Here is a 27096-nt window from a genome sequence, read left to right on the forward strand (position 1 = left end):
ATTATCTAGTTAGCTACCCATGTAATCCACAGGTAAGGGTCAACACTAGTTAGATCAAATGAGTTCATTAAGCAAGTGACCCATATGGACCCACGCCCCCAACTCACATGTATTTACATTGGCAGCTTCGGCCTTATGAGCCGTGTTCCTAACAGAACTGCATGTGAACAGAGCACTTACAGTGTGTTTCACAAAATCTCACACAGCAGATGTGTCCATCATGGTCCATTTGCTAGTAATAGACACTTGGATCGTGTGTTTTGGACAAAAAAATATGACTTTTGGAGCCTCAAGTATTATGAAAATTTTGGGCCATTAACCCTATAAAAAAATTCTTATAAAAGCAAGCATGTATATCACGTATGTATGATCAATTTCAAAAGAACAAAAAAGAAAAAAACAAAATCTTCATTCATATGTACTTCACACCTGAACCTCTCTCTCTCTATCTATCTATCTATCTATCTATCTATCTATATATATATATATATATATATAGAGAGAGAGAGAGAGAGAGAGAGAGAGAGTAGTGAGTAGGTGCTTGAACTTTGAACACGCTGGCCATCCATCGGCGATGGACGGCCAGTGCAAAAAGAAAAAAAATTCCCAATGGTTCAAGGTGTACCCACCCTGACCCAGTGAAAGGCTGGGTCAGGGTGGGCACCACCCGGACCCAACGCCTTTAAGCATGGGCCATCCCCAACCCCGACTCTCTCCCTCTCTCTCAAAGATTGAATCTTAGTCATTCTTTTATGATGTGTGTTTTTTTTCTCAAATAGAGTTTTGAAGATCATCGAGGAAGAATTTGATGTGCCTCGCATGAATGTAATTCATGGTTTTTTTGTGTGTGTGTTTTTTGGGTTTAATCGGATTTTGGGATGTGGGTATTGTTAATTATTGCATGTATTGTTGTCTTGGGTATTTATGGTGGTGATGATAGGGTTAGGTCTATGTGTATGGGCTTACTGTTGGGGAAAGTCTTCTATATTGACTAATTCCAAAGAGAATAGGTTGGAGTTTCCCTCTTGTTTTTTATGTTCGCTTTTTGGTGGTTAATTGATTTTCACTACTTAGTCTGTTATTTGGTCACTGTTGTAGTTAGTTTCTTAATTGTTGGAGAGAAGCAAATGGAGTCAGAAATTTTGGTACACTGACATTCTCACTTAGATGGGAAGGCTATATGCCATGATTAAGTTTAATGGAGACTCCAAGCTTGTTCTTTTGTGATGCTCATAATAGTATATAGGTGAATTCATGCCTACATATGATTAATTTTGACCTATTAGATGAATGATACATCACGTCTATAATGATTAGCGTTTAGGTTGTTGACTTATCACGCTAACAAATCATTAGTGTCAACCTACTAGGTGAATGTACCACGCCTACATAGTTTCATTGTAGATGACCGTATTATGATTGCCTGAATGGATCTATCATATTTATATAGCGTGATTGATGTGTGTATTGTGAATATTTGACTAAATTTCTTTGTAAATATGTGTATGTGTTTCATGTCAAAATAATTGAATGTGATATAATGTAAGAATTATCAATGCACATGAAATGAGGAAATGATCTGAATATCTCATATACATATATGATTGAAAACTTATCTGCATAACTCGAACTACGTATAAGTTACATATCTTGAGGTTTAATTGATTCTTGATATATACAAGATCTCATTGTATAGGACACATGTTTTGATTACGCATGCTTTGAGGTTAAATTTGGAAAATGTCATGTTCCTAGTGGCAATGATATGATGCATAAGATAATATGCTTTATTATGATATGATTGAAATGCCACGTGATCTGAAATTTTGAAAGCATGCGATATATGCTTAAGTTCAATAGTGAACTATGATTCATGGAACCATATTGGTGAAAGGTGTAATTTTATGATTTATGTGCCAACTGAAGTAATGATGCATATTGATGATATATATATGCTTGTGCCAATATTGGTGGCTACCGACCTTGAGAGCAGTAATTTGTAGTGTCACTATTTTGGCACCTATTGATGACCTTTTCCATTAAGGATTAACTGTGAGGGTATGTTTGACCAAGATCAGGTAATCCGTCTAGAGCGGTAGATCTCCGTGAGGTAGTACATTGTCTCAGACCGGGAAGCTGCAAAGACGGTAAGTTCCTATGAGGAAGTGTAATGTCCAAGACCGGGTATACCATCTAGGGCGGTAATTTCGTTTGAGGTTGTGCATTTCCTAGACCAGGTGATCCGACGTGGATCTTGTTAACCTTTAATTAATAAAGAGTCATGTCAAATTGAGAGAATTTGCTGAGATTAATTGATATAGCCTATTAGAGATCAAGAGATTTGGCTTTAGTTATAGCAGAACTGGATCAATATTGATTTTAAATCTTGATATAATGACATATTTGCGTCTTTTGTGAATAGAAGGGCCACTCTTTGAGAGATTCTAGACCTTGATTTGAGGATATGTTTTGGGTGTTCTGTGAAAAGATGGTACCATTTTGAGAATAACATCTCGAGTGAAGTTATGACATGTGACAACTAGCGATGCAAAACTTTAAGAATTAGGAATAAGTGGAGGATATTCAGGACAAAAAGTCTGTTAGAAATAGTGAGGACAACAAACAACGTCGTGATTATGATAAAATAAAGAAAACTTCACCCAATAATCAAGAACAATCTAAAGAAAAAGCATGTCGTGTCTATTATCCGAGACTAAACAAGTTGGAAGTAGTGAACATACACTCTAACTGTCTTAGGTTAAGACTTTCCATGATTTAGTACAGATTTTTGCCATCAAAGAATCATGTATGAGTTTTGACGAGACCAACTTTTAACTCCAAACTTCTCTTAAAAACTCACTGTGTATTGTCCTAATCCTTATATGTTGGGAGCTTGCACATATATGTGCATCTTTATCGATACCAATTCCCTCAGATTATGATCTCTACGAGAATCCTGCAACGAAATTTTGAGGACTAAATTCTTTTTAGGGGGAAAGGATGTAATACCCGTGAATTTTATCAAACAAATAAACTTGAGATTTAAATCGTTAAGCTGTTTCGAGGTTATTTTTTTATTGTTTATTCATGATTGGATCTTGGATAACCTATTTGGATCTTCAATGTTGGATCCCTAATATCTTATATAGAACTCCGCTATTCCATTCAGATCTTAGATATCGGACCACGAACCTTAAATTAAATAGTTAATGATAGACGTTGGTCAAATGGATTGGATCCTCAAAGTTTAAATCAAATTTTTAATGATAAAATTTCTATATTGGGTCTACAACACTTTAGTGGGATTGGTATAGCCTAGGCGATGTTCGGATCCATAACATTGCATTTGGATCTTCGACATCAGAACTTCAATATTAATCTGGATCCTTGTATGGAAACCGTAAGGACCAATGTATATTTAGTTGGATCCATAATAATTCATTTGGGATCCATAGTTCCAAATCATAGAATTAAAACTTCAGATTTCTGGATCCAAATTTATTAAAAGGATTTACGAAGCACAATGGATCCTGGATCCATATTAAGTTATGTCAATTTTTGGTTAACGTAAACGGATCCATATTAACCTATGAAAGACCCAGAAGATCGTATTGAAGAATAAACCAAATGTATTAAGAATATAATACTTTACCGCCTAAGAAAGAGATCCAGATCCACGAACGGATACGGATAAGTCGAATAAGGATCCATAAAGGAACCATATATATATATGTATAATAGTATATATATATATATATAAATAAACATATCGCGTGGATCCATAGTTGGATCTATTTGGATCCGACCTTCGGATCCACTCCGTAAAGTTGTCACGGATCCACATCGCTTGAGGGACACGGATCCAACACGTGGTTGGATCCCGGGTCTCGGATTTGGACCCCGGCCCGCACCCAGCGTAATGAAAAAAAAAGAAGAAGAAGAAGAAGAAAAAGGCAACCCGATATGGGTTGCCCGATAAAAAAAAAAAAGAAGAAGGAAAGTTAGGGTTCAGTGTGAACCCTAACTGATATCGCATGGGAGGGGGTGGGCCGGAGAGCAGCCGCCGGGGGCGAGGGTAACGGCCTCCTCCATTTTCGGGAGGCCACCCTTCTACTAAAGAGGGATCCGGGACTCCTCTTCCTCCCGTTTCCTGCTCTCATCTCCTTCTCTGTTTCACACCTCCCCGCGCAACAGCAAGCCGTCGGCGCCGGCGATCCGGTTCTTGCGACAACGGCCACCTCCTGTGGTTTCTTACGCCGGTCAAGGTAGGACCTCTGTGCTTTTCTCTTGGGTATTGAGAGTGTCGAGCATGTTGAAGTGGGTTACAGGGAAGCCCTAACTCGAGCGACTGGGGTCCCTCTGATTTTCGGTCGCCATGGAACCCTGGCTCATGGCTGACGGAAACCCCGAAGTCGGAGTTGGGGGTTTCGACAACTGCGAAACCCAATAGTTGGAAATTAGGGAATCCGAAATCCCAAACCCCTGATTTGGGAAATTTTGGATTTGTCCCACCGTTAAAAGGTAATTGGCTTGGGTATTCTGCCAAGTATGGAAGGGGTTTTCCCTGGATGAGTTCAATTTCTGAAGAGAGTAGATGACTTGAAGTCATGGAAACCGAGATTTTTCCGGTCTCCCTGAGTGGTGGTCTTCGGAGAAAGTTTTGTTCGATATGCCGAAGGGTAGTCGAGCTACCTGGTGATTGCTGCGTGTGCTTTAATTTTTCCATGCACATTGTATCTGAACAAGCCGTTATTAGTGTCCTTGCCTCTAAGATTTATCTGTGATGGATAGCATGCTTCGGGAAATCCCAGTTAAAGTTGGATTCAGTATTTTTTTCATGGTTCAGTTGAGGCAGTTTTACCACGTTATCATTAGTGGTCTGTCAGGTTTCCTTTTTGTTCTCTCCTGTCATGGTGCTGAAATGAATTGTCTTTTACTTAAGGTACACTGATAAATAGGTTATTAGTAGGAATTGAATTGTTGCATGGATCCATGGCAAAATTGTGTTTCTAAGTTAAGTTCGGGGCCCAAGCTGTACGCCACACACTGTTTCGATTCCGGTCATTCGCTGTGATTTTATGTACGTAGGGTAACAGGAATAACATGTATGTATAAGGTAGGTTAGGACTATGCGATGAACTTGGAAAAAAATGCGTATGCTCGGGTAAAGTGATGCATGGTTAAGTGCACTACAGATTCCTATACATGCTGAATTATTAGATGGAATCACTTGTGTTTTAATTAATTGTTAAATTGCTGCAAATGTACTAATGAAATACATATAAACACACACACACACACACACATATATATATATGTATATTTTTGTGTTATCATAATGACAAGAATGTGGGTTTGCAGTTGGATCAGAATATGTGCATATTCCTTTTGATTTTCACATGAGTAATCAATGACAACTTAACTGCTTATTATAATGATTTTCGATTTCACATAAAGCTGCCTGTACTCCATAATTCCAAAGGTCATGTTAACTGCCTGTTATTATGATATTTTGTTTTATATGAAATTTCATATTTAATCTGATGGTACTGTCTAGTTAGCTGCCTATTATGATGAGATTCTGTATCATAGGAAGCTGCATATTTAATTGATGCCTGTGTAACTGTACACTAAGCAAGGGCTCAACCTCTCCTATTAGGTTGCATGTCAAGCTGATCCCTAATGTTTTTTTTTATGCATAATGAGGGGCTATTCGAGTTACTACTTAGCTGTATAATGAAAGTCTGAATCTTATTGGAACAACCATGGGAGTGGTTGATATAGGTGTTTATTAGGTGGAATCAACCTTTTTAGTTACCATGTGGTGATTTGTGATTTCCAGTTCAGGATATTAAGCTGCATACAAATTTGGTGTTCAACTGCATATTAACTTGTATATTAAGTTGAGATTTAGTTGCATATTAAGCTGCATAATTTATGATGTTCAATTGCATATTTCCTAAAATGTTCCAATGCCCCTTAAGTGTATATCATCTAGAAGGTTCAAAAGGCCATTAAGATGCTTATCCCCCAATGTTCATATGCATGTTAGACTGTATATTTTTCTGAAGTACTATTGCCTAACACCATATATTTGCTGAAAGTATCAAATGGCAACTAAGTTGTATATCTTGTGGAAGGTTCAAATGAGAAGGTGTTTGGAAAAATGTATATAGCTGTATTACCAAATCTCTAAGATTACCCTGCATGCTCAATAAGGGACACCAATAGTGTCTTTGCTTGTTGGTAGAGCTTTTAATACATGCAACCCTTTTTATACATGGAGGCGGTGTGGCAATTTGCTATGAAAGAATAAATAAATCATAATAATGATGATGAATGATGATTTGATAACCGAACCTATGGGTCGGTTTGTTATGGACATATGAATGTCAAGCAAGTGTATTGAGGGTCATGCATAGACCATCGAAGTTATGATGTGAATCCACATGAAAAAAAAGGAAAACATAATATTGTTGCTCGACTGGTTTAAAGGCACCAGGGCATTTGTGCTTGACTGGTTTAAAGGCACCGGAGCACTTTGGGTGGGTTATGCAATCAATATGACAGGATTGAGACTCTTCTATATCTTTGGTAAATTGACTAAGGTTGGGAATTCTACTGCTATGATAGTAGAAGGAAGTTGGGGAAATGCCCTGTACTTCAGGAAATAAATTAAATGAAAAGATTAACCCACTCAGATTCGAGCTTACCTTGGAGAGGGTAGGTGGAACAAAACTCCGGGGACGTGCTTATCTGTTTCGAGCTAAAGTGACTCGTTGGTCCCCAGTCCTCGGAGTTGGGGGGGACCCAGACTACCAATGTGTCCTAGGTGGTAGCTCTTTGTTCTTCTGCAGAAGTTAGGGATGCATCCTGTTTTTGGTTTTGGCCTTTGGGAGGTTCTCTCGGTCATTGACCGCTCCCTTAGGATTTTCAGTCTCAGTTAGAATGTTCGGGTTAATAAAACAACTTTGAATAACATACCCCCGAACGTTCTCTTCTGTGATGGTTGCCTTGGCCCGTGTGTACCCACGGGATAAGAAAAGATAAACAATTAGAACAGCTAGGTATCACAGTGAGTGAAGTTACTAAAGAGACAATTTCATTTTCTTTCTAGCATGCTTTATGTTCTGAGAGTGTGATGAAATGCAAATCCTGAAATGTGTGGATATGAAGTAATTGTGATGAAATGCAAATCCTGAAATGTGTGGATATGAAGTAATTGAATTCATATTGTGACCATTACCTGAAAGTGGTGCATGTTACAGTTATTGTTGTTGCATAAAAACTTTATTTGCTTAATTATAACTATTGTATAACCTGCTTACTTACTTAGATGTATATCTGTTATTGCTATTGCATAGTCTGCTTTACGTGTTTTGGTATATGCTAAAAATTCACACTTGACACTCACATCACATACTAGACACATGATATACTTGCAAGAAAAATTACAGTTTTCCTACTTAGACGTGGTAGTTTAATTCCAATCAATTTACTATTTTTCAGGTAGAGAATAGGGTAACTTGAGCGGCTGCGGGATGAGGCATCGGATTGAGATTTTTGGATTTATTGTTCCAGGGATAGTTTGAGTTGCTTTTATGTTTTTAAAACTCTGATGTCATTATTCATTGATAGCGAAATAAAATAAATGTTTTGGCTTTCTCTCCACTGTAATGTTCCAGAATGTTTAACCCCATAATATTACTTGTTTTCGCTGTTATATATAAAAAAAATCCTCTTAAATTTGGGTTAAAAATTTGGGGCGTTACATCTATATTGACTAATTCCAAAGCCTTTAAGCATGTGCCATCCCCAACCCCGACTCTCTCCCTCTCTCTCAAAGGTTGAATCTTAGTCATTCTTTTATGATGTGTATTTTTTTTCTCAAATAGAGTTCTGAAGATCATCGAGGAAGAATTTGATGTGCCTCGCATGAATGTAATTCATGTTTTTTTTTTGTGTTTTTTGGGTTTAATCGGATTTTGGGTTGTGGGTATTGTTAATTATTGCATGTATTGTTGTCTTGTGTATTTATGGTGGTGATGATAGGGTTAGGTCTATGTGTATGGGCTTACTGTTGGGGAAAGTCTTCTACATTGACTAATTCCAAAGAGAATAGGTTGGAGTTTCCCTCTTGTTTTTTCTGTTCTCTTTTTGGTGGTTAATTGATTTTCACTACTTAGTCTGTTATTTGGTCACTGTTGTAGTTAGTTTCTTAATTGTTGGAGAGAAGCAAATGGAGTCAGAAATTTTGGTACACTGATAGTCACTTAGATGAGAAGGCTATATGCCATGATTAAGTTTAATGGAGACTCCAAGCTTATTGTCAGGCTGCCTTATGTTGAAGAGAAGCATAATTGTTGTGTTTTGCATGTTCCCTTTGCATGGGCTCCACAGAATGCCTTTTGGAGCATTAAGTTGCATAAAACACAAAGAGAAAGAAAGCATATGAAAACTTTGCGAGGACCCTTGTGAGTTTTTTTTTCTCATCTGAATAGGAATCTCAACTAAGTTGACAATTTACTAATCTCAGCATTAGATGACGCATAGCCAAGTATCGTGGTCTATTAGTAAAATGCAATACATGGATAAATGAAGCATTTTACTATACAGAAAACTGAGAGCCCAATACAGCTTAGGAACTGTCACTTTGATGATTCAGAGACTTTGCAATTTTGGTCAATTACCTGAGCTTCTTGCTTGAGGGATTGACCTAACATGTAGAAACTAGAACTTTTAGTTGATCGAATCCCAATTGCAGGAGAAAATCAAGAGATTAAAATATGCTGTTATAACGTGGGGATCAAGTTGTATCTTGAGCACAAAAAGACAGATGATGGATGAGAATGAATTTGAGGAAGTGTCTCTTATAAAAAAAAATTGTTCCTATACCAAGATGCATGTGAGCAATGAATATTTCCCCTAACAGTTTGAGTTTTGCCTCCTTTTTAGTTATTGACCTACTGATAGAGAGAAACATTAAAGATAAATTTTTTAAAAGTTTATCATTTGACAAGTATTCTTATGTGATCATTCCCTTGATCTATGTGAATTGGTATCGATGCAATAGGTAAATCTTAAGGTGCATACGAATATAATGTAACAATATACTTTACTTTATTGCACCTGTTCCTTTTACTGTATGTTTGTGCCTACCTAGTTTAGATCCTTGGATCCGCCCCTGGTTCTAACATTTAGTGGCCAAATCCATCCAAAGAAGAATGTGTACCACCACATGGTACAAAACCACAATATATTTTCATATTATGGGCTATTTTTAAGCTGTGTTGATCTTCATGAATTGTGACATAATGATTTTTCACCATTTTGGAAGCCGAATTTATGAAATACTATGAAGGCTAAGCCTACTAAAATGGTAAATAAACTGTGCTGAAGACATCTGTAAGGATTCTTTGGGAATAAAGTTCTTAGAGGTAATGCATTTTTCAAAAGAATAATCGGGAAACAGGGGAATGAAGTTCTCAGAGGTGATTGCATTTTACAAAGTATTTTCTTGACAGTAACATGATTTACCATAAAGTTCTCGATCCTCTCGTCAAGCTGCCACAATGTCTTTTGTTTGTCATTCTCAGACTCATTTAAGCTGCAAAGCATGGTTCCTGATAAAACAAATCCCCAGATCATCAATCACGCAACTTTTCTTAAACAAAACATATCTAAACGTACCAAAGTTTTGCAAACACAAAGACCAATCAAGAATTCACAAAGTAATTCAAGTTGGTTACAATAACTATTCCCAGATCAATTTCATGCGTCGAAAGAAATCAAACTAAAACCAAAAATAGATCAAAGCATATCAAACAACATCGACAAACAAGTCTTCCGATTTGCTTGAAACATGAGGAAAACGCTATAGAATAAGATTCTGCTCCCAGTTTGGTACATAGACTGCAGAGCACCAAACACTAGTCAAATTGCAGTTCATCATTCAGAGATAAGCTTAGCAAACCCCAAATGAACCATTCAAAAGAAAATTCCAAAACACAAAACAACTACAAATCAGACTACCATTCCACCAACAAAATCAGATCCCAATTTCTACCATTTTTTCCATTCAAAATAATCAAAACCAAGAAAAATTAGAACATCGTTCTACTAGTTACTAAAAAAAACACACAATTAAAACAAAGATAAAAAGGAGTTCAACCTGTGCACTTAAGCGTGAATGAAAGACGCAGAAGCAAAAACGAAAGATCCTGAATTGTGAGTTGCCGAGCCACCAAACAGACATCGAATTCAAAGAGAAAAAAAGTGGGGAGGGCGTAGAGCAGAACAACTAAGAAGGCGAATGCCGATCGAAGTACATGGTCATCTGGAGCTCCTTGTGGCGGAACCCGCAGCGCTCGTAGAACCCTCTGTAATCGGGGCTGCCGTCCAAGATGACCTTGTAGCAGCTGGCGGAGCGTGCGTAGTCCGAGAGGAAGCGGACGACCCTTCGGCCGAGGCTGAACCCGCGGATGGCCGAGTGGACGACGACGTCCTCGACATGGCCGACCTTGCCGCAACCGCGAAGGAACTTTCGCTCCACGAAGACGTTGCACGTCGCCACGACCCTGCCCGACGAAGCGTCCACAACACAGACGACGTGGTTGTCGCCGAGGGCGCGGAGCTCGTCGAAGCGGGCGCGAAACTTCTCGGGCGAGATGGGCGGGCTGACGGTGAGCTGAGCAAGGAGATCCATGAAGCGCTTCTCGTAGTTGGAAGCCTCCAACCTCCGCACGCAGAACCTCGATTCCGCTGCGTCCTCCTCCTCCTTCCATTGCCTTAAGCCCCTAAAACCGAATGAGAGAGAAAGAGAGAGAACAATCCACTGAGATATTGCGTGCCTTTGAGAGCATCAAATCATATTTCATTTACTTAAACGATCAGAGACCCTTGGATCTTAGATCCGTGGATGTTTAGTCTTAAACCATCCCGTGGAGAGTGGAGATCCGGGTGTCAACGGGTCAGGTTTGGTTTGGACTCAGGTCAAACCAGACTCAAACCCGATTTGAGATGATGCTACCTGGTCCAGACCCAGTCTAATCAGACCTACCATAAAAGAAACCATACCTGGATCTGATAAGAATTACATAAACCGGACCTAGATCATACCCAATAAAATAAAATAAAAATTTATCGTTTTTACATTGAAAATTTGTGGATCTTAATTGGAACTCAAGTTGGGTCGGGTATGGTATGAAATTTCACGAATCATACCCCAATCCATATATTAATTGGACCCCAGATTCTAATCTGGCCTTCTTATTTATCACCAAACCCTGACCTTATAGGGTTCGGTATGAGTCGAGTTCAGGTCCAACCCCAATCATTGACACCCCTAGACCCAGGGCATAGATTTACCGCTCTGTTTGGGAGAAAGGTACTTGGAGGGATTTGCAAGGAGTTGAAAAAGTACAAATGTCGGATTTCCAGGAAGTTTTATAAATTCTCTTCTTTGGAAACAATTGTAAATCCTTGAAGAACTCACACTTTTAACTCCTAATTCCTTACCATGTTTGGAGAACAATTTGATTAAAGTCTACAATAAAAAATTAAGCATTCACCTTCAATAAAAAATAAAATGCCTAAAAAATAGTGCTAAATGCATAAGTGCAATTAAAAGTTGAATTGAAAATTTAATTAAATCTATTGAAATATCAAAATTAAGCATACTAAATTAACTAACCAAAAAATAAGAATATAAATAAAAGCTAATGAAAGACTACCAATGGTGTGTGTGACCACCTGTTTAAACAACACATAAACGTGTTGGAAAAAAAAGAGTCAAAATATCATGTTAATACACAATATTTTTGGTAGTTCAAAATGATGATATTCTGAAAAATATATTGCTACTTTTCACGTGTAATACCTCCACTTGCACAATCACATCTAAGTTAGACGGGGCAACATGAACATTTAAAAAAGTTGTGTGAAACGCGAGAACAATTATTTAATTTTACACAAACCGACAAATCAAGCACCTAGCAAAGGATGGCAGTCGACACAGAGGAAATGGTGCCCCACCGCGCCTCGCCCCGTTTGGACCGAGGATGGAGGACATGAAACGGAGATGGAGGAAGGAATGGAGGTCAAAATCAAAACCCATGCGGGGATGGACTTACGCTTTCTTCAGCCCTATCCTCATTCATATCCCCGCCCCACCCTCAATCCTTCTTTAGGAATGGCAATAGACCAAGGGAAAATGGGGGTCCGCCTCACCCCATTTGGACTGGAGATGGAGGACATGAAATGGGGATTGTAATAACCCAAAATTTTGAGTAATTTTCATGCATATTGAGTTCGAGATCCATTATCAGATCCAAAAGAATATAATTAAAAAGTATTGGGTAATTGGGGCTGGACCCAAATAAAGCATACTATGGATCCATCGATCCATTTTTTGACCCGGATCCATTTGTGGATCTGTCAAATGGCTGCCAACTCGGATCCACATTAGAGTGGATCCATAACTTATTACTGACCTGGATCCACGTCAGAGTGGATCCGATACAGTGGCACCGCGGGTCGCGGGACCTGGCTCGATATTAATAAAGCATCACATGTAAGGATCGTGCTTAGGGCACGATTCTTGTGAAAATGTAAACCAAGAACTCGAGAAGGGGGAGGGTTGCAGCAAGATCTCGCTACCGTAGTTCTTGGAGGGAAGGGGAAAGGGTTTCGAAGTCGTTAAAAGGGGGATTCGTGGGAAGAGTCTCACCTCTCATATCTCACTTCTCTTGTCTTCCTCTCGGCTCTTTCCTCTCACATTGCCGGAGCATCGCTTTCATCGCTGCTGGTCATCCATCGACGCCGATCACCTGCAGCCACCTTCTCCAGTCGCCAACAACCGTTCTTCCGCCAAGAGAGGTAGGATTCTAGCTTTTCTTGATGGCTATGGATTGAATTAGTCTGTGGTGGGTCGGTCAAGGGGGAACCTGATTCCTTTCACCTGCCAAGCCTTTTAATATGTTCTTCATTACATTCTTGCTTGACAGTGGGATTTCTTGTAGGGGAGAGGATAGAGTTTGGAGGTTTCCTATTTTGGAGTTACGGTATGGATAACAATTGATTTGGGGGTTTATATCAAACCTAGTCCGAAAACCTCAAATCTACGATTTGGGGGTTTCCGATTTTTGTTTTATAGAGGGGATTTGCATACGGTGATCAAGGGGTTTTGAGTGTTACTTCGATCTTGCTGTCATGTGTTTCGGTTTGAACTGTGCCAACAACGAATGATGAAATCTGTGTATGTGTCTTGGTTGATTTTTGTATTTGAAATTTCTGTTTAGAGGGTATTAGTATGGTTTCGGCAGACACTGAGTACGAATGTGGATTCTGTGCATCTTTTTCTGAGTTTTCCCTTGCTTTGTAAACCTAATGTTCTATTGTTGGGCAGCTGAGTTATTGGGTGTGCTTTTCTCTTGATGGGATCTTGGTAGTTTGGTAGAAATTATCACTCTATGTAGTTTGAAGCTTGAATAATGAGAGTTCACTGTAGTGGTCCTCACTTTTATGCCTGAAACTGTCTCAAAGGTTCTTTGGGAACTTATGCTGGCATATTATCTTTGGAATAAATAAACCGATTGGATGGTGCTTTATATCCTTTTCTAGTTTTTGGTACATGTATGAATCGACATGGATGTCATCATTGTTTTGGTTTAAATTTATCATCAGATGGTATAATGTGATTGGATGGCACTTTCTCATTTATTGTTTTCTTGTCTGTCTGTATGGATTACTTCAGATAATGTGATCATATGGGTTTTCTTGATCCGATTTATTGTCTTGATCATATTTATTGTCTTGATCAGATTTGTTTTGTGATCAGATGGGTTTTCTTGATCCGATTTGTTTCCTGGATCATATTTATCTTCTTGAGCAGATTGGTTTTTCTTGATTCCTGCATTGGATTCTATATCATCTACAAAGCTGTATGTCTTGATTCTGTTTTAGGCACCTGATTTCATGTGGAAAAATATATAAGTAAACCATGTCTTAGCATTGTGTGCTTTATTGATTGATTAACCGAATATTTCTATTGTTATCTGGTAAACATAATAGGTTTGATGTTACTTCTGAATCTTCTAAACTGTGCCTGGAATGCTATGTATCTCATGTTTTTATTTAGTAATTAGCATGTCTGCCTGACTGCAAGATTGTGGTACAGATGAGTCACTTCACTCTTAGATTTGTCTTACAGGATTCAGACCAGTTTACATCCACTGTAGGCCTTGTCATATGCTGAATAGATAACCTGTTAGCATATCTTATTCTAACTAATGTACCATCTTATATTTTGATTAGACATTGTTAACAATATTCACCACATTGATTTCATTACAATAATTTGATTTGTTTTCACAGTACTGTTAGTATTGCACTATTATGACTGGTTTTCACAATAATGATCTTTTTAAAATAACACGGATTGATTTCATTGTAGCAAGTGAGGGAGGGTTTCACTTGATTACAGCAGCCTTACTATGGGTTTTGCATAAGGTTGTATCAGTTGGTTTGACTCTGTGCTGTATGATAGTGACAACAAAGTACTTGGGTTATATTTTTCCTGAAAGTGGCTAGCTGGAAATGTTGTGATGGGGTTTGATGTAATACCATGTATGGTACTCTGTGTTGGGTTCATATGTATGCACATGCCGCTAGCTTGTGCTATAAAAATGTTCCTGATACGTAGATACACATGATCTATATACTTGTTATAATGATCCTTGATTTCTTATGAAGCTGCATGCATTCCATATTTCCAAATGTCAAGTTAGTTGCCTGTTATGATGTATATGCCTTACTGTTTCAAATGCATGATAAGCCGTACATTCGGAAGATTAGTTGCAAAGTTTTAATGCTCAAATGCCTATTTAGTTGCATATTCGCTTCTACCTGTTAAGCTGCAAATGTTCTAATATTCAATGATAGTTTCGAATTCTTATGATAAATTCTCTATCTCTTTTCGTAGAAAAGGAGTGTGACATATCAAGGAGATGTTGTGTATTGACACTATTTGTTACATATATTTAGATTATGGGAATTGTTTTTTTTTTGGTTCATTGTGAATTGAAAATATATAAATTTGAACTACTTGTATGCAACCTGTTACCTGGGTTGAGGAATGGGGTTGTTATATTGGTTTCACACGTATGATGGTGTATTTAGTGATATATGGATATGTGCTTTGCCTAAGAGGAAAACATATGAGTGGGTTATCCGACGTGGGTACTTGAGTTATTGGCTTGCGTGCTATGTTAATAAGAGTGATGAAAACTTAATTGTAATTATTGTGTGCTTGACTAGTTTAAAAGCACCAGAGCACTCTGAGTGGGATTAAGAAATCAATGTGGAAAAAGTATATGGATGGTTTATATACCTTGGTTAAGTGACAAAGGTTGGGATCTACTGCTATGGTAGTAGGAGGAAGTTGGGGAAATCCCTGAACTTTAGAACAATAATTAAACAATCAAACTAGTTTTTGAGGCTTGCCTTGGAGAGGGTAGGTGGTACAAAACTTCAAGGACTTGTGTTGTGTTTCGAGCATGAAGCGGCTCGTTGGTTCCCGTCCTCGGAGTTAGGGACTAGGACTACCTATGTGTCCTAGGTGGTAATTCCATGTCTTCTGTAGAAGTTAGGGATACATCATGTTTTGAGTTGAGCCCTTGGGAGATTCTATCGGCTATTGGTCGCTTCCTTGGGGGTTCAGTCTCCGTTAGAATGTTCGGGTTAATAAAATACCTGAAATAATATACCCCCGAACGTTCTCTTCTGAGATGGTCACCTGTGCCCGTGTGTACCCACGGGGTAAGATAATTTAAACACAATTTTAGAGCAGTTAGGTATCACAGTGAGTAGAAATACTGTAAATATGTGTTTATGTTCTTTAACATGCTTTATATTCTGAGCTTGTGATGATATAAAATTATGAAATGTGTAGATACGAGGTATTTGAACAATTATTTGAGAGTTGTACATGTTAATGCTATGATTGTTGCAATACACATCTCACTTACTTATTAATGTTACACTCTATTATTATTATGACTGTTGCATACCATACCTCTCTTGCTTATTAATGCTATACATTATGCTTTACCTGCTCAGTTATGATTGTTGTATAACTGTTCACATACTCATGTATATGAATGTTGTCTTTTGTTGCATAAATTGCTTACTTGTTTAGACATATGTTGAGAATTACCTTTGACACCCACATCACCTGTTAGATTCATGACATACCTGCATTAAAAGTCATTGTTCTCTCTCTCATTCGGTTTTAGGGACTCAAGGCAATGAAAGGAGAAGGAGGCTCTATGGAGGAGCAGAACGCAGCGGAATCGAGGTTTTGCGTGCGGAGGTTGGAGGCTTCTGACTACGAGAAGGGATTCATGGATCTCCTTGCTCAACTCACCGTCTGCCCACCCATCTCCCCCGAGGAGTTCCGCGCCCGCTTCGACGAGCTCCGCGCCCTCGGCGACGACCACGTCGTCTGTGTTGTGGAGGACGCTTCGTCGGGTAGGGTCGTGGCGACGGGCAGCGTCTTCGTGGAGCGAAAGTTCCTTCGCGGCTGCGGCAATGTCGGCCACATCGAGGACGTCGTCGTCCACTCGGCCGCCCGCGGGTTCGGCCTCGGTCGGAGGGTCGTCCGTTTCCTCTCGGACCACGCCCGCTCCGCCAGCTGCTACAAGGTCATACTGGACTGCAGCCCCGACAACAGAGAGTTCTACGAGCGCTGCGGGTTCCGCCACAAGGAGCTCCAGATGACCATGTACTTCGATCGACATTCGCCCTCTTAGCTGTTCTGCTCTACGCCCTCTTTTTCTCTTTAAATTCGATGTCTGTTTGGTGGCTGGGCAACTCACAATTCAGGGTCTTTCATTTTTGCTTCTGCGTCTTTCATTCACGCTTAAGTGCACATGTTGAACCCCTTTTTATCTTTGTTTTAATTGTGTTTTTTTTAGTAACTGGTAGAACGATGTTCTAATTTTTTTTGGTTTTGATTCTTTTGAATGGGGGAAAAATGGTAGAAATTGGGATCTAATTTTTCTGGTGGAATGGTAGTCTGATTTGTAGCTGTTTTGTGATTTGGAATTTTCTTTTGGATTGAAGCTTGGAGTTGATGTTGCCCTCAATGTTCGACCAATGCTTCACCCAAGTGATGCTCAAATCTAACGGAATGCCAAGGTAGCACATTGATAAGTCATCCTTTTGGCAGTTGAAAATAGTTGATGCAATATTTTGCAACTCTTCCCCCAATAGCATTGAATACTAAGACTTGGCTCTTAGATCCCTTTATTTTTAAACCCAAAATGGCTGAAAACATCTTAAGTCAACCACAAGAATTTTAAGTTTTTGACCGATGCCTCTCTAAAAATAATCAAGTCATCGACAAACAATAAGTGAGAAATTTGTGGCACCCGGTAGTTTGATTCCCTTGTGCTATGGCGTCTTCCAACATTACACTAAGACCTTCCATGGCAAGGATAAAAAGCAGTGGCAATAAAGGATCACCTTGGTGCAGCCCACATGATGGTTTGAAGAAATTACCCTTTTTTTCATTCAGAGACTGCAATGGAAGCCGAGTTCAGGCATTCATTGGATCCACTTCTTTTCAACCCTAATATTTCCAAACATTGAGTTAAGGCCAACTTATAAGTTGGTTTTCTACATGAAAGATTTTGACTTGGAAATGTGTATGGATTGTAAAGCTTCATGGGCTAATAGGCAGCAGTCACGTAGCGTGCTTTTGTGATGATTTTTATGTGTCCCAATGCAGGAAATCAGATTAAATCTACTAATATTAGCTCCTTGTACTTTTGGGACTAATATAAGGGTCGATTTACCTCAGGAAGTTTACCATTTTGGTGAAATTCAATCATGATATTTCTTTGCATTGTTTTCATGTTTCTTAAGTCTTTGGAAAAATGATTGACATCTTAGAAATATTCAACATGAGATAAATTTGAGGCAAGCTTTGAAGTGAAGATGTTAAAGTACATTCGAATGAATGAAAAGTCCTAGGCTTTTATATGCTTAGAGCTCTCATTTTTGGGGCTTAGATGGTCAAAGAATTTTGCTGAAGTTTGTAGAGTCTCAATCTTTTATGAGATTTGATTAGCAACTATTAAAAACATGAGCTGATCATACACTTTTATAACTAGTTGCTTTTTGAAATTTGAGAGCCAAAAAAAAGAATTTATCCTAGTAAAAAAGAACAAGCATGTTTATTTTAAAGACTTCAATTAGGGGCAAAAAATGAAAAGTAAAATCAGATCAACATTGACAAAAAAGTAAAGTAGATAAGTAATGTGAGTTGCACACACTCCTTTTTCACTCATCATTCTCATGTCTGAAACACTTTTCAAGACAAGTACCCAATCAGGTGATGAAAATTTTCACTTTAAAAATTTGTTTCCAAATAAAATTAACAAGAGGCAATTTCTTAAAAAAAAAAGTCATTTGAAGCATTGTTTTTTTATTCAAATCATCATTCATATTGAATTTTATAAGTCCCACCATGACACTTAGCATTTTGTCATGCACCCTTGTCTCTCATGAATGTTATTTTGTTTTGTCACTTGCTTAGCATGAGGTTTTCTAGCATCAAGTCTTGATATTGTATTCAATCATTTAGGTTGTCTCATTGGACCCAATAAATGTCAAGATCATGTAGAAAGTTTCATTTTGAAATTTTTATTCTGCAATCCTTGATAATTTTTATCCAAAATTAGGTTTTTTGCAATACATTGATCATTATAGTTTTTGCAAGAAGTGTCATTTTGAGTCTTTTCAAAATGTATCATTGTCTTATTGCATTTTGTCATACTTGTTTCGTCTTGAAATTGAAGGTTGGTCACCTCCCACCTTGAATGGCTATTCATCAAGTTGGGAAGACCCTCAAGTAATGTTTTGTGGCAGACCTCCTAACATTCGCACAAATTTACATAAATTTCTTTCAGACCTTGAAAAGATTAAAATCTAATTCAAGAGATTCACATAATATTTTATGTAGACATCTTGACATTCACATAAATTCACATAAATGTCTTTCAAACATTTGAAAGATTAAAATCTAATTAAAGAGATTTTTATGATATATTGTGCAGACCGCAGACACTCGTACAAATATCGGGTGAACCTTCGAAAGATTAAAATCACAAACTATGAAAATTTACATGATATTTACACAAACTTACTGCAAAATTCTTATGAACCTTTGAGAGATTAAAATCACAAACTAAGGAGATTCACATGATTAAAATCGCAGACCTACTAACATTTGCACAAAACTCCTGTAAATATCCAAAAAATTAAAATCGCAAACTAAGAAGATTTGCAAGGTATTTGTACGGACCTGTTGACAGCCGCACAAATATCTTCTGAACTTTTGAAAGATTAAAATCAAACTAAGGAGATTCACATTATAGGTGCATGGACCTGCTGACATTAGCACAAATATCTTGCAAACCTCTGAAAAATTAAAATCTTAAAACTAAAGAGATTTGCATAATATTTGTGCAGATTTGTTGATATCCGTACAAATACCTTGCAGACCATTAAGAAAGTTAAAAAAGAGTTTCACATAATATTTGCACGAACCTGCTTTGCACCTAGAGCATTATGAAGTACCAAAACATATTGTTAAGTGTGCTTATGCCTATTATGGACAATCTAACAATAGATATTGCACTCACGAAAGTTAGCAAAAAAAAATATACAAATTTCAAGAGGTCCATGCAAATATCATGTGAATCACTTTATTTTTGAGATTTTAATCTTTTAAAAGTTCACAATAATTTTATTCAAATTTGTGAGAATGTTAGAAGCCTGCACAAATGTCATATAAATCTTTTAGAGGTTCACAAAAAAAATGTGATTTTGTGTGAATATCTGGAGGTCCACACAAAATATCATGTGAATCTCTTAATTTCTTATGTGTTCTGCTTTCATTGCATTGTTGTGTGTGCCTATAAAGTATTTGTTCAATTTCCTAAGTTGTTCGTGTAGAAGAAAAACTTTTCTCAGCTTTTGGTTTATACCCAATATTTTTTTTTCAAATACCTCGATAATCTACACCATCAACTCTACAAGGCCAAAGATTTTGTAAGAATGGTAGTCTCACATGGTAGACATGACGGTTAAGTTATACTGTCATTGTATGGCTAATCTAGGACTATTCCTTCACATTTCATCTCCATACTAGTATTCACAAATTTAGTAAGTGGATTCAGTGCAATTTGCAGCAAAACCTAGCTAAATGGAATAATGAAGGAGAAAAAAGGAAAAATCAATCGAACAGGTCAGATTGCAACCAATTGGTTAACTATCATGCTACCTTAAGCGTGCACCATTGTCATTCCGAAGGTTAAGTTTGTGCCATTTCTGCCTTTTGAGGCAAAGCACTTGATTGGTTTCACTGCCATGGTTCAAGGCCAGATTGCACCTGCAACTCATGACCAAAATTCACCATCAGTTCTTTTTGCTTGCCATTTCAACCATCATTTAAATTCAAGTGCAAGGTTAGCACAGGTGAGCATAGGATGTGTTTGACTCCCTGGTGCTGCAAATGCCTTCTTAGAAGCCTATTCCATCTCCTAGAATCCCTCTGTGCTTTCCTATTGAAGTTTATTTGCCTTGAGAACCCAATCATATTGCCTTCAGCCTAGCATAAGCCATACAGATAGCAACACCATCTGTTGGTTAATTTCTTGATTGCCATCTGAGTTACATGCAGCAGCACCGTGATGTTCGCTTTAGTTGTGATCAGCAGTAGTAGTGTCACATATCTTCCCATTTTTTCATAGTTGACTTCCATACGAAGCCCAAGATTTTTCTTTTTTTTTTCTTTTTTTGAGAGTAATAAAGCCCAAGATTATCAGTATCATTCAATGAAAAACTAGCATGTCAAGAGCAAAGCCCATCAAAGATCAGCAATCTGGTCGTGTCCGAGGCCTAAAGTTTACAAAGGAAGAAATGCAGTCATATATACCTAATGTCTTAGCAGTATAGAGCCACGTCGGTCAGTAATAACATCTAACTATACCATCAAAAGACAGATCTAACATGGTAAAGCTTTAGAAAAGAGGTTCAGCACTTGTTAACTCAATAGACAACTCTTGTGAGGAAGAAACTTGTCTAGAATTACTGGTTGAATTCAAGAGTTGCTAACCTCATTTTCCTTTTGTCAGAGTCTTTGTTTACCCCTCTAATTCAAATGACAATACACATTCAACAAACAATGCTATATCAACGGCAGATCCAACCCTTGGGAAGCACAACTTCATAATTGGAAAAAGAGATGCTAACAAAAGTGACAGACTAAGCTCTGAGTTGTGCAGTGATATGAATATTCATGCACCTTAGTCACAGAGTAGCAGCGGTGCGATTTGCATTATCTAGTTAGCTACCCATGTAATCCACAGGTAAGGGTCAACACTAGTTAGATCAAATGAGTTCATTAAGCAAGTGAAACCAAAGGCTTAGGTTACATTATATAATGTATTCACCCATACCTAAAGCTACTCACATGGACCCACGCCCCCAACTCACATGTATTTACATTGGCAGCTTCGGCCTTATGAGCCGTGTTCCTAACAGAACTGCATGTGAACAGAGCACTTACAGTGTGTTTCACAAATCTCACACAGCAGGTGTCCAGCATGGTCCATTTGCTAGTAATAGACACTTGGATCGTGTGTTTTGGACAAAAAAATATGACTTTTGGAGCCTCAAGTATTATGAAAATTTTGGGCCATTAACCCTATAAAAAATTTCTTATAAAAGCAAGCATGTATATCCCGTATGTATGATCAATTTCAAAAGACAAAAAAGAAAAAAACAAAATCTTCATTCATATGTACTTCACACCTGCACCTCTCTCTCTCTCTCTCTATATATATATATATATATACACATATATATATATATATATATAAAACAAAACAAAAATCTTCATTCATATGTACTTCACACCTGCACCTCTCTCTCTCTCTATATTTATATATATATATATATATATATATATATAGAGAGAGAGAGTATATATATATATATATAGAGTGTGTGTGTATATATATATATATATAGAGAGAGAGAGAGAGAGAGAGTAGTGAGTAGGTGCTTGAACTTTGAACACGCTGGCCGTCCATCCAGTGCAAAAAGAAAAAAATTAGCATCAAAATGATGAGTTTTTTCACCCAAATAGCTTTAGCGGCACTTTTTGAGCACGGCTAAAGGTTTGGGCAGAAAAATGACTTTTAGCGGCGATCAAAAAGCACCACTAGAGGTACAAGGGACATGCGTGGTATTACAAAATTGTAATGCTGTGTGTGTCCCTTATACATTTAGCGGTGCTTTTTGAGCATTAAAGGTCATTTTTTCCGTCAAGACCTTTAGCAGTGTTCAAAAAGTGCCACTAAAGCCATTTGGGTGAAAAAACAAAGCATTTTAACGAGTTTACCATTTTTTTTGTGCTGGACATCCATCAAGCAAGCGATGAACGGCCAGCATATTCAAGTAGGTGTTCAAGCACCTACTCACTACTATATATATATATAAGGAGAGACAGAGGTGCTTCTATTGTGATATTGAACCACCATAACTTAAGGTCCACGTCACGTGGATACAGCTGCGGATACCAAAGTCATTTTCATGAAGTTTTCATTATGACTAATATTGAAGGAGATATGATGGCCAAATATAGTCTGTGTTACAAAGCTTACAGTGACATACCTTTGATTTACATAGATTTAATCTCCAAAAAACAAAAACTAACCTTTGGATCATGTTTAGCATGTTCTATTTTTCACGTGTTAAAGTTGACCTGAATATGGTTTTCATTCGCATTTCTAAATCATCCTCAGTTGTTTTTTCACAATTTCAAAAATAAAACCTAGTCGTGTATTAGGCATGATGAAACCACTACAAAACAAACCATGTTAAAACACATCTATATGGTTCTAACCAGGGACAAAGCCATGTTAGTAACCCAAAAAATTTCCCAATGGTTCAAGGTGTACCCACCCTGACCCAGTGAAAGGTTGGGTCAGGGTGGGCACCACCCGGACCCAACGCCTTTAAGCATGGGCCGTCCCCAACCCTGACTCTCTCCCTCTCTCTCAAAGGTTGAATCTTAGTCATTCTTTTATGATGTGTTTTTTCATGAATTGTGTGTGACATAATGATTTTTCACCATTTTGGAAGCTGAATTTATGAAATACTATGAAGGCTAAGCCTACTAAAATGGTAAATAAACTGTGTTGAAGACATCTGTAAGGATTCTTTGGGAATAAAGTTCTTAGAGGTAATGCATTTTTCAAAAGAATAATCGGGAAACGGGGGAATGAAGTTCTCAGAGGTGATTGCATTTTACAAAGTATTTTCTTGACAGTAACATGATTTACCATAAAGTTCTCGATCCTCTAGTCAAGCTGCCACAACGTCTTTTGTTTGTCATTCTCAGACTCATTTAAGCTGCAAATCATGGTTCCTGATAAAACAAATCCCCAGATCATCAATCACGCAACTTTTCCTAAACAAAACATACCTAAACCTACCAAAGTTTTGCAAACACAAAGACCAATCAAGAATTCACAAAGTAATTCAAGTTGGTTACAATAACTATTCCCGAATCAATTTCATGCGTCGAAAGAAATCAAACTAAAACCAAAAATAGATCAAAGCATATCAAACAACATCGACAAACAAGTCTTCCGATTCGCTTGAAACATGAGAAAAACGCTATAGAATAAGATTCTGCTCCCAGTTTGGTACATAGACTGCAGAGCACCAAACACTAATCAAATTGTAGTTCATCATTCAGAGATAAACTCAGCAAATCCCAAATGAACCATCCAATAGAAAATTCCAAATCACAAAACAGCTACAAATCAGACTACCATTCCACCAGCAAAATCAGATCCCAATTTCTACCATTTTTCCCCGTTCAAAAGAATCAAAACAAAAAAAATTAGAACATTGTTCTACCAGTTACTAAAAAAAAACACAATTAAAACAAAGATAAAAAGGGGTTCTAAGCGTGAATGAAAGACGCAGGAGCAAAAATGAAAGACCCTGAATTGTGAGTTGCCCAGCCACAAAACAGACATCGAATTCAAAGAGAAAAAAAGGGCGTAGAGCAGAACAGCTAAGAGGGCGAATGCCGGTCGAAGTACATGGTCATCTGGAGCTCCTTGTGGCGGAACCCGCAGCGCTCGTAGAACTCTTTGTTGTCGGGGCTGCAGTCCAGTATGACCTTGTAGCAGCTGGCGGAGCGGGCGTGGTCCGAGAGGAAGCGGACGACCCTCCGGCCGAGGCCGAACCCGCGGGCGGCCGAGTGGACGACGACGTCCTCGATGTGGCCGACCTTACCGCAGCCGCGAAGGAACTTTCGCTCCACGAATGGGTTTAAAAATAAAGGGATCTAAGAGCCAAGTCTTAGTATTCAATGCTATTGGGGGAAGAGTTGCAAAATATTGCATCAACTATTTTCAACTGCCAAAAGGATGACTTATCAATGCGCTACCTTGGCATTCCGTTAGATTTGAGCATCACTTGGGTGAAGCATTGGTCGAACATTAAGGGCAACATCAACTCCAAGCTTCAATCTTGGAAGACAAGATTTTTCTCATTTACGGGACACAGTACATTGGTAAGATTTGTCATTTCATCAATGGCCACCATTGCATGCAAATATTTTTTATGCCAAAGAAGGTGAAGGTGATCAAGAGGTTGATTCAATCAATGAAAAATTTTATATGGGCTGGTCCAAATCTGCCAAAGGATGGGTTATGAAGAATTGGAAGCATGTGGAACAACCATTGCAAGTAGGTGGTCTTGGGGTTGTGGACCTAAGAAGGTCTAATGATGCTTTGCTTGCCAAATGGTGGTGGATATTTACCACAGAAAATTCATTAGTTGTGAATGTTTTGAAAAAAAAAAATATGATTTACATGAATGGCCATGGCGGTGGTGTGAAAATAGCAAATGAAAGAGGGGTTTGGGGTGTTGGAAAGGTCTGCAAAAGGTTCTAAACATTTTTCTTTTTGGAAGGGATCAAAGTCCAAGTGAAGGATAGAAACATGACATTTCTGGAGGGATATATGGTGCAATGATCAAACACTAAGGGAGAAATACCCATTGTTATTTTCATTGGCCAAGGGTACTAACCAATGGGTTAGCGCTATTTACACCAACAATACTTGGGACAGTTTTGAGAAGACATCCCAATGCATGCGTTTTACAACAATGGCTCTATTATGCAGTCACTATCTCAAACTAACAGTTTTGATATGCAGTCACTATCTCAAGCTAAGCTAACAGATGGGCAAGACCATCTCATTTGGAGATTTTCGAGTTCAGGTAAATTTTCTGTTTCATCTTGTTACCTGACTCTTACCCTCCCACTTGCCGTCTCGAGGCCTATTAATGCCCTGTGGGGACATGGTCTACCTACACTTGGATGGTTGGTACTGAGTGAGGGAGTTAAAGCCGATTTAGCTATGAAGGGACGAGGATTATACATGACAAGCATATGTTATTCGTGATTTGCATAGTGTTTGTATATCAACAAGCTCTTTCAGTTGGATTGGATTGGGATGATAGATGTAACATTATTAACAATATAACACTAAGGGACTCGATTATGGCCAAAAGCAGCAAGTGACTATTTGCTTGGAGCTGCTGGCTCCTCCTTACATGGCGAGTTGATTTGTCTAGCATATGTAATGTGTAGGATGGATTATTTTAAATTTAGCATGAGTTGTAATCTTATTCTTACCTAGATCTATGCTAAAAATACATAAAAATTGTTTTGTAAAAGAGAATAGGCAAAATCAAATTTGGAGTTTGGTTTGCATGCTTGAATCAGATTAATATATGATCATGCTAGTGGATTTATTTTATGTTATAAAAGAAAATAAAAAGAATATAATGTCTGCAAATCTAGGATGTCATGATTTAATTGATTTACCATATAATTAATGTTAGAAATTAGATCGGTATTTGTGCTTTACAAATAAAATATGTGAATGTTCCATGGTGGGTCAGCATGAAAAAGGCTAAATACTTAATGTGAATTACTGTATTCATGTTTATGAAAGAATTAAAATTAAATAGGCTAACAAAAATGCTAATTGATTGGGTGAACCAAGAATATGATCTGTCTCATATATTTATTGCTTTTTTTAATGTTTTTGTTGCTTCTTTGTACATGCTGCAAGTGACATCTCATCACCTGTAACTATGATCTGAATAAAAGTTAACTTTCATAAAAAAAAAACCGTTTTTTTTTTAAATTAATATGAAGAGTAGAAAACCAGAAATTTGAATATCTGATTTGCAAACAAATATGCCCTTAATTTCTATGGATTATGGGACAAGGGCTTATCGCCAAGAGCTGCATTAATGATTGGGTGGCTGGTAATTTTGGATAAAATTGAAAGCCTTTTTCTCCATCAATAAAGGATGGCTCTTTGGGTGAGTTTTTGTTGTGCTTTTTGCAAGTTGTGCAGAGACGGCAATGAGGCATATGGTTTGAAAATTTTATTATGTTTAGAAACTTGTACAGCTGGCTTGGGATGATTTATACGAACCTAGGGTAGGATAGCTATAATGCAGCATTGTGGCTCTTCTTTGAGGGAGCTTTATCCTAGTTGGAAGGGTCAGGAAGCTAGGGTGGAATTGCATTCTCAGTTGCAGGAGGAGATTATTGATGTTTGGCATGGAGAAGTGCTTGACTTGGTTGGAGAGAAATGGTCGTCTTTTTCGCGACAAAAGGCAATAGGTTTCAAACATCTTGATGGAGATGTCATATATAGGCCCCACTCTCATACTTTGCAAATGAGATGCACATTGCTCAAGTGAAACGTCCGGTGGGATAAATTATAATCCATGTCTTTTTCTTCTTCTTTTTTCTTTTTTTTGTAGATAAGAATATCATCAATGAATATCGGTCATATACTAATATTACCTGATCTGCTCTCATTAAAAATAGAATGGATTCACACATCAGATTTCAAAGCCACCTAGGACAAGCCAATTTGCAGCCTAGATAGCCGAAAGAAACATCAACATTACTAAGGCATG

The 27096-nt window shown here is 37.9% G+C and overlaps 1 protein-coding gene and 1 pseudogene across 3 annotated transcripts; one reads left to right on the forward strand and one right to left on the reverse strand.

The window, feature by feature from the left end:
- The first annotated feature begins 3758 nt into the window (after positions 1–3758).
- Positions 3759–17719, forward strand: LOC149815865 (glucosamine 6-phosphate N-acetyltransferase pseudogene; annotated as a pseudogene). The gene is made up of 2 exons (XR_016427897.1): positions 3759–4265; positions 16293–17719. The product of XR_016427897.1 is annotated as a glucosamine 6-phosphate N-acetyltransferase pseudogene (transcript).
- On the reverse strand, positions 9413–11174 carry LOC149815866 (glucosamine 6-phosphate N-acetyltransferase-like). 2 transcript variants are annotated; one of them, XR_016428068.1, is made up of 2 exons: positions 10172–11174; positions 9413–9623 (listed from the first exon to the last, which is right to left on the reverse strand). XR_016428068.1 is itself a non-coding variant. In XM_089990060.1 (2 exons), the coding sequence occupies exons 1-2, from the start codon at positions 10703–10705 to the stop codon at positions 9599–9601; spliced, it is 402 nt and encodes a 133-aa protein (XP_089846186.1). In that variant the 5' UTR covers positions 10706–11174; the 3' UTR covers positions 9413–9598. The 2 variants fall into 2 exon arrangements, 1 of the variants encoding a protein (XP_089846186.1); XM_089990060.1 differs by having other exon boundaries at positions 10329–11174.
- Positions 17720–27096: the final 9377 nt, after the last annotated feature.

This window comes from Nuphar pumila, chromosome 15, assembly GCF_984573655.1.
Source record: "Nuphar pumila chromosome 15, dmNupPumi1.hap1.1, whole genome shotgun sequence".
NCBI classification, from domain to species: Eukaryota; Viridiplantae; Streptophyta; class Magnoliopsida; order Nymphaeales; family Nymphaeaceae; genus Nuphar; species Nuphar pumila.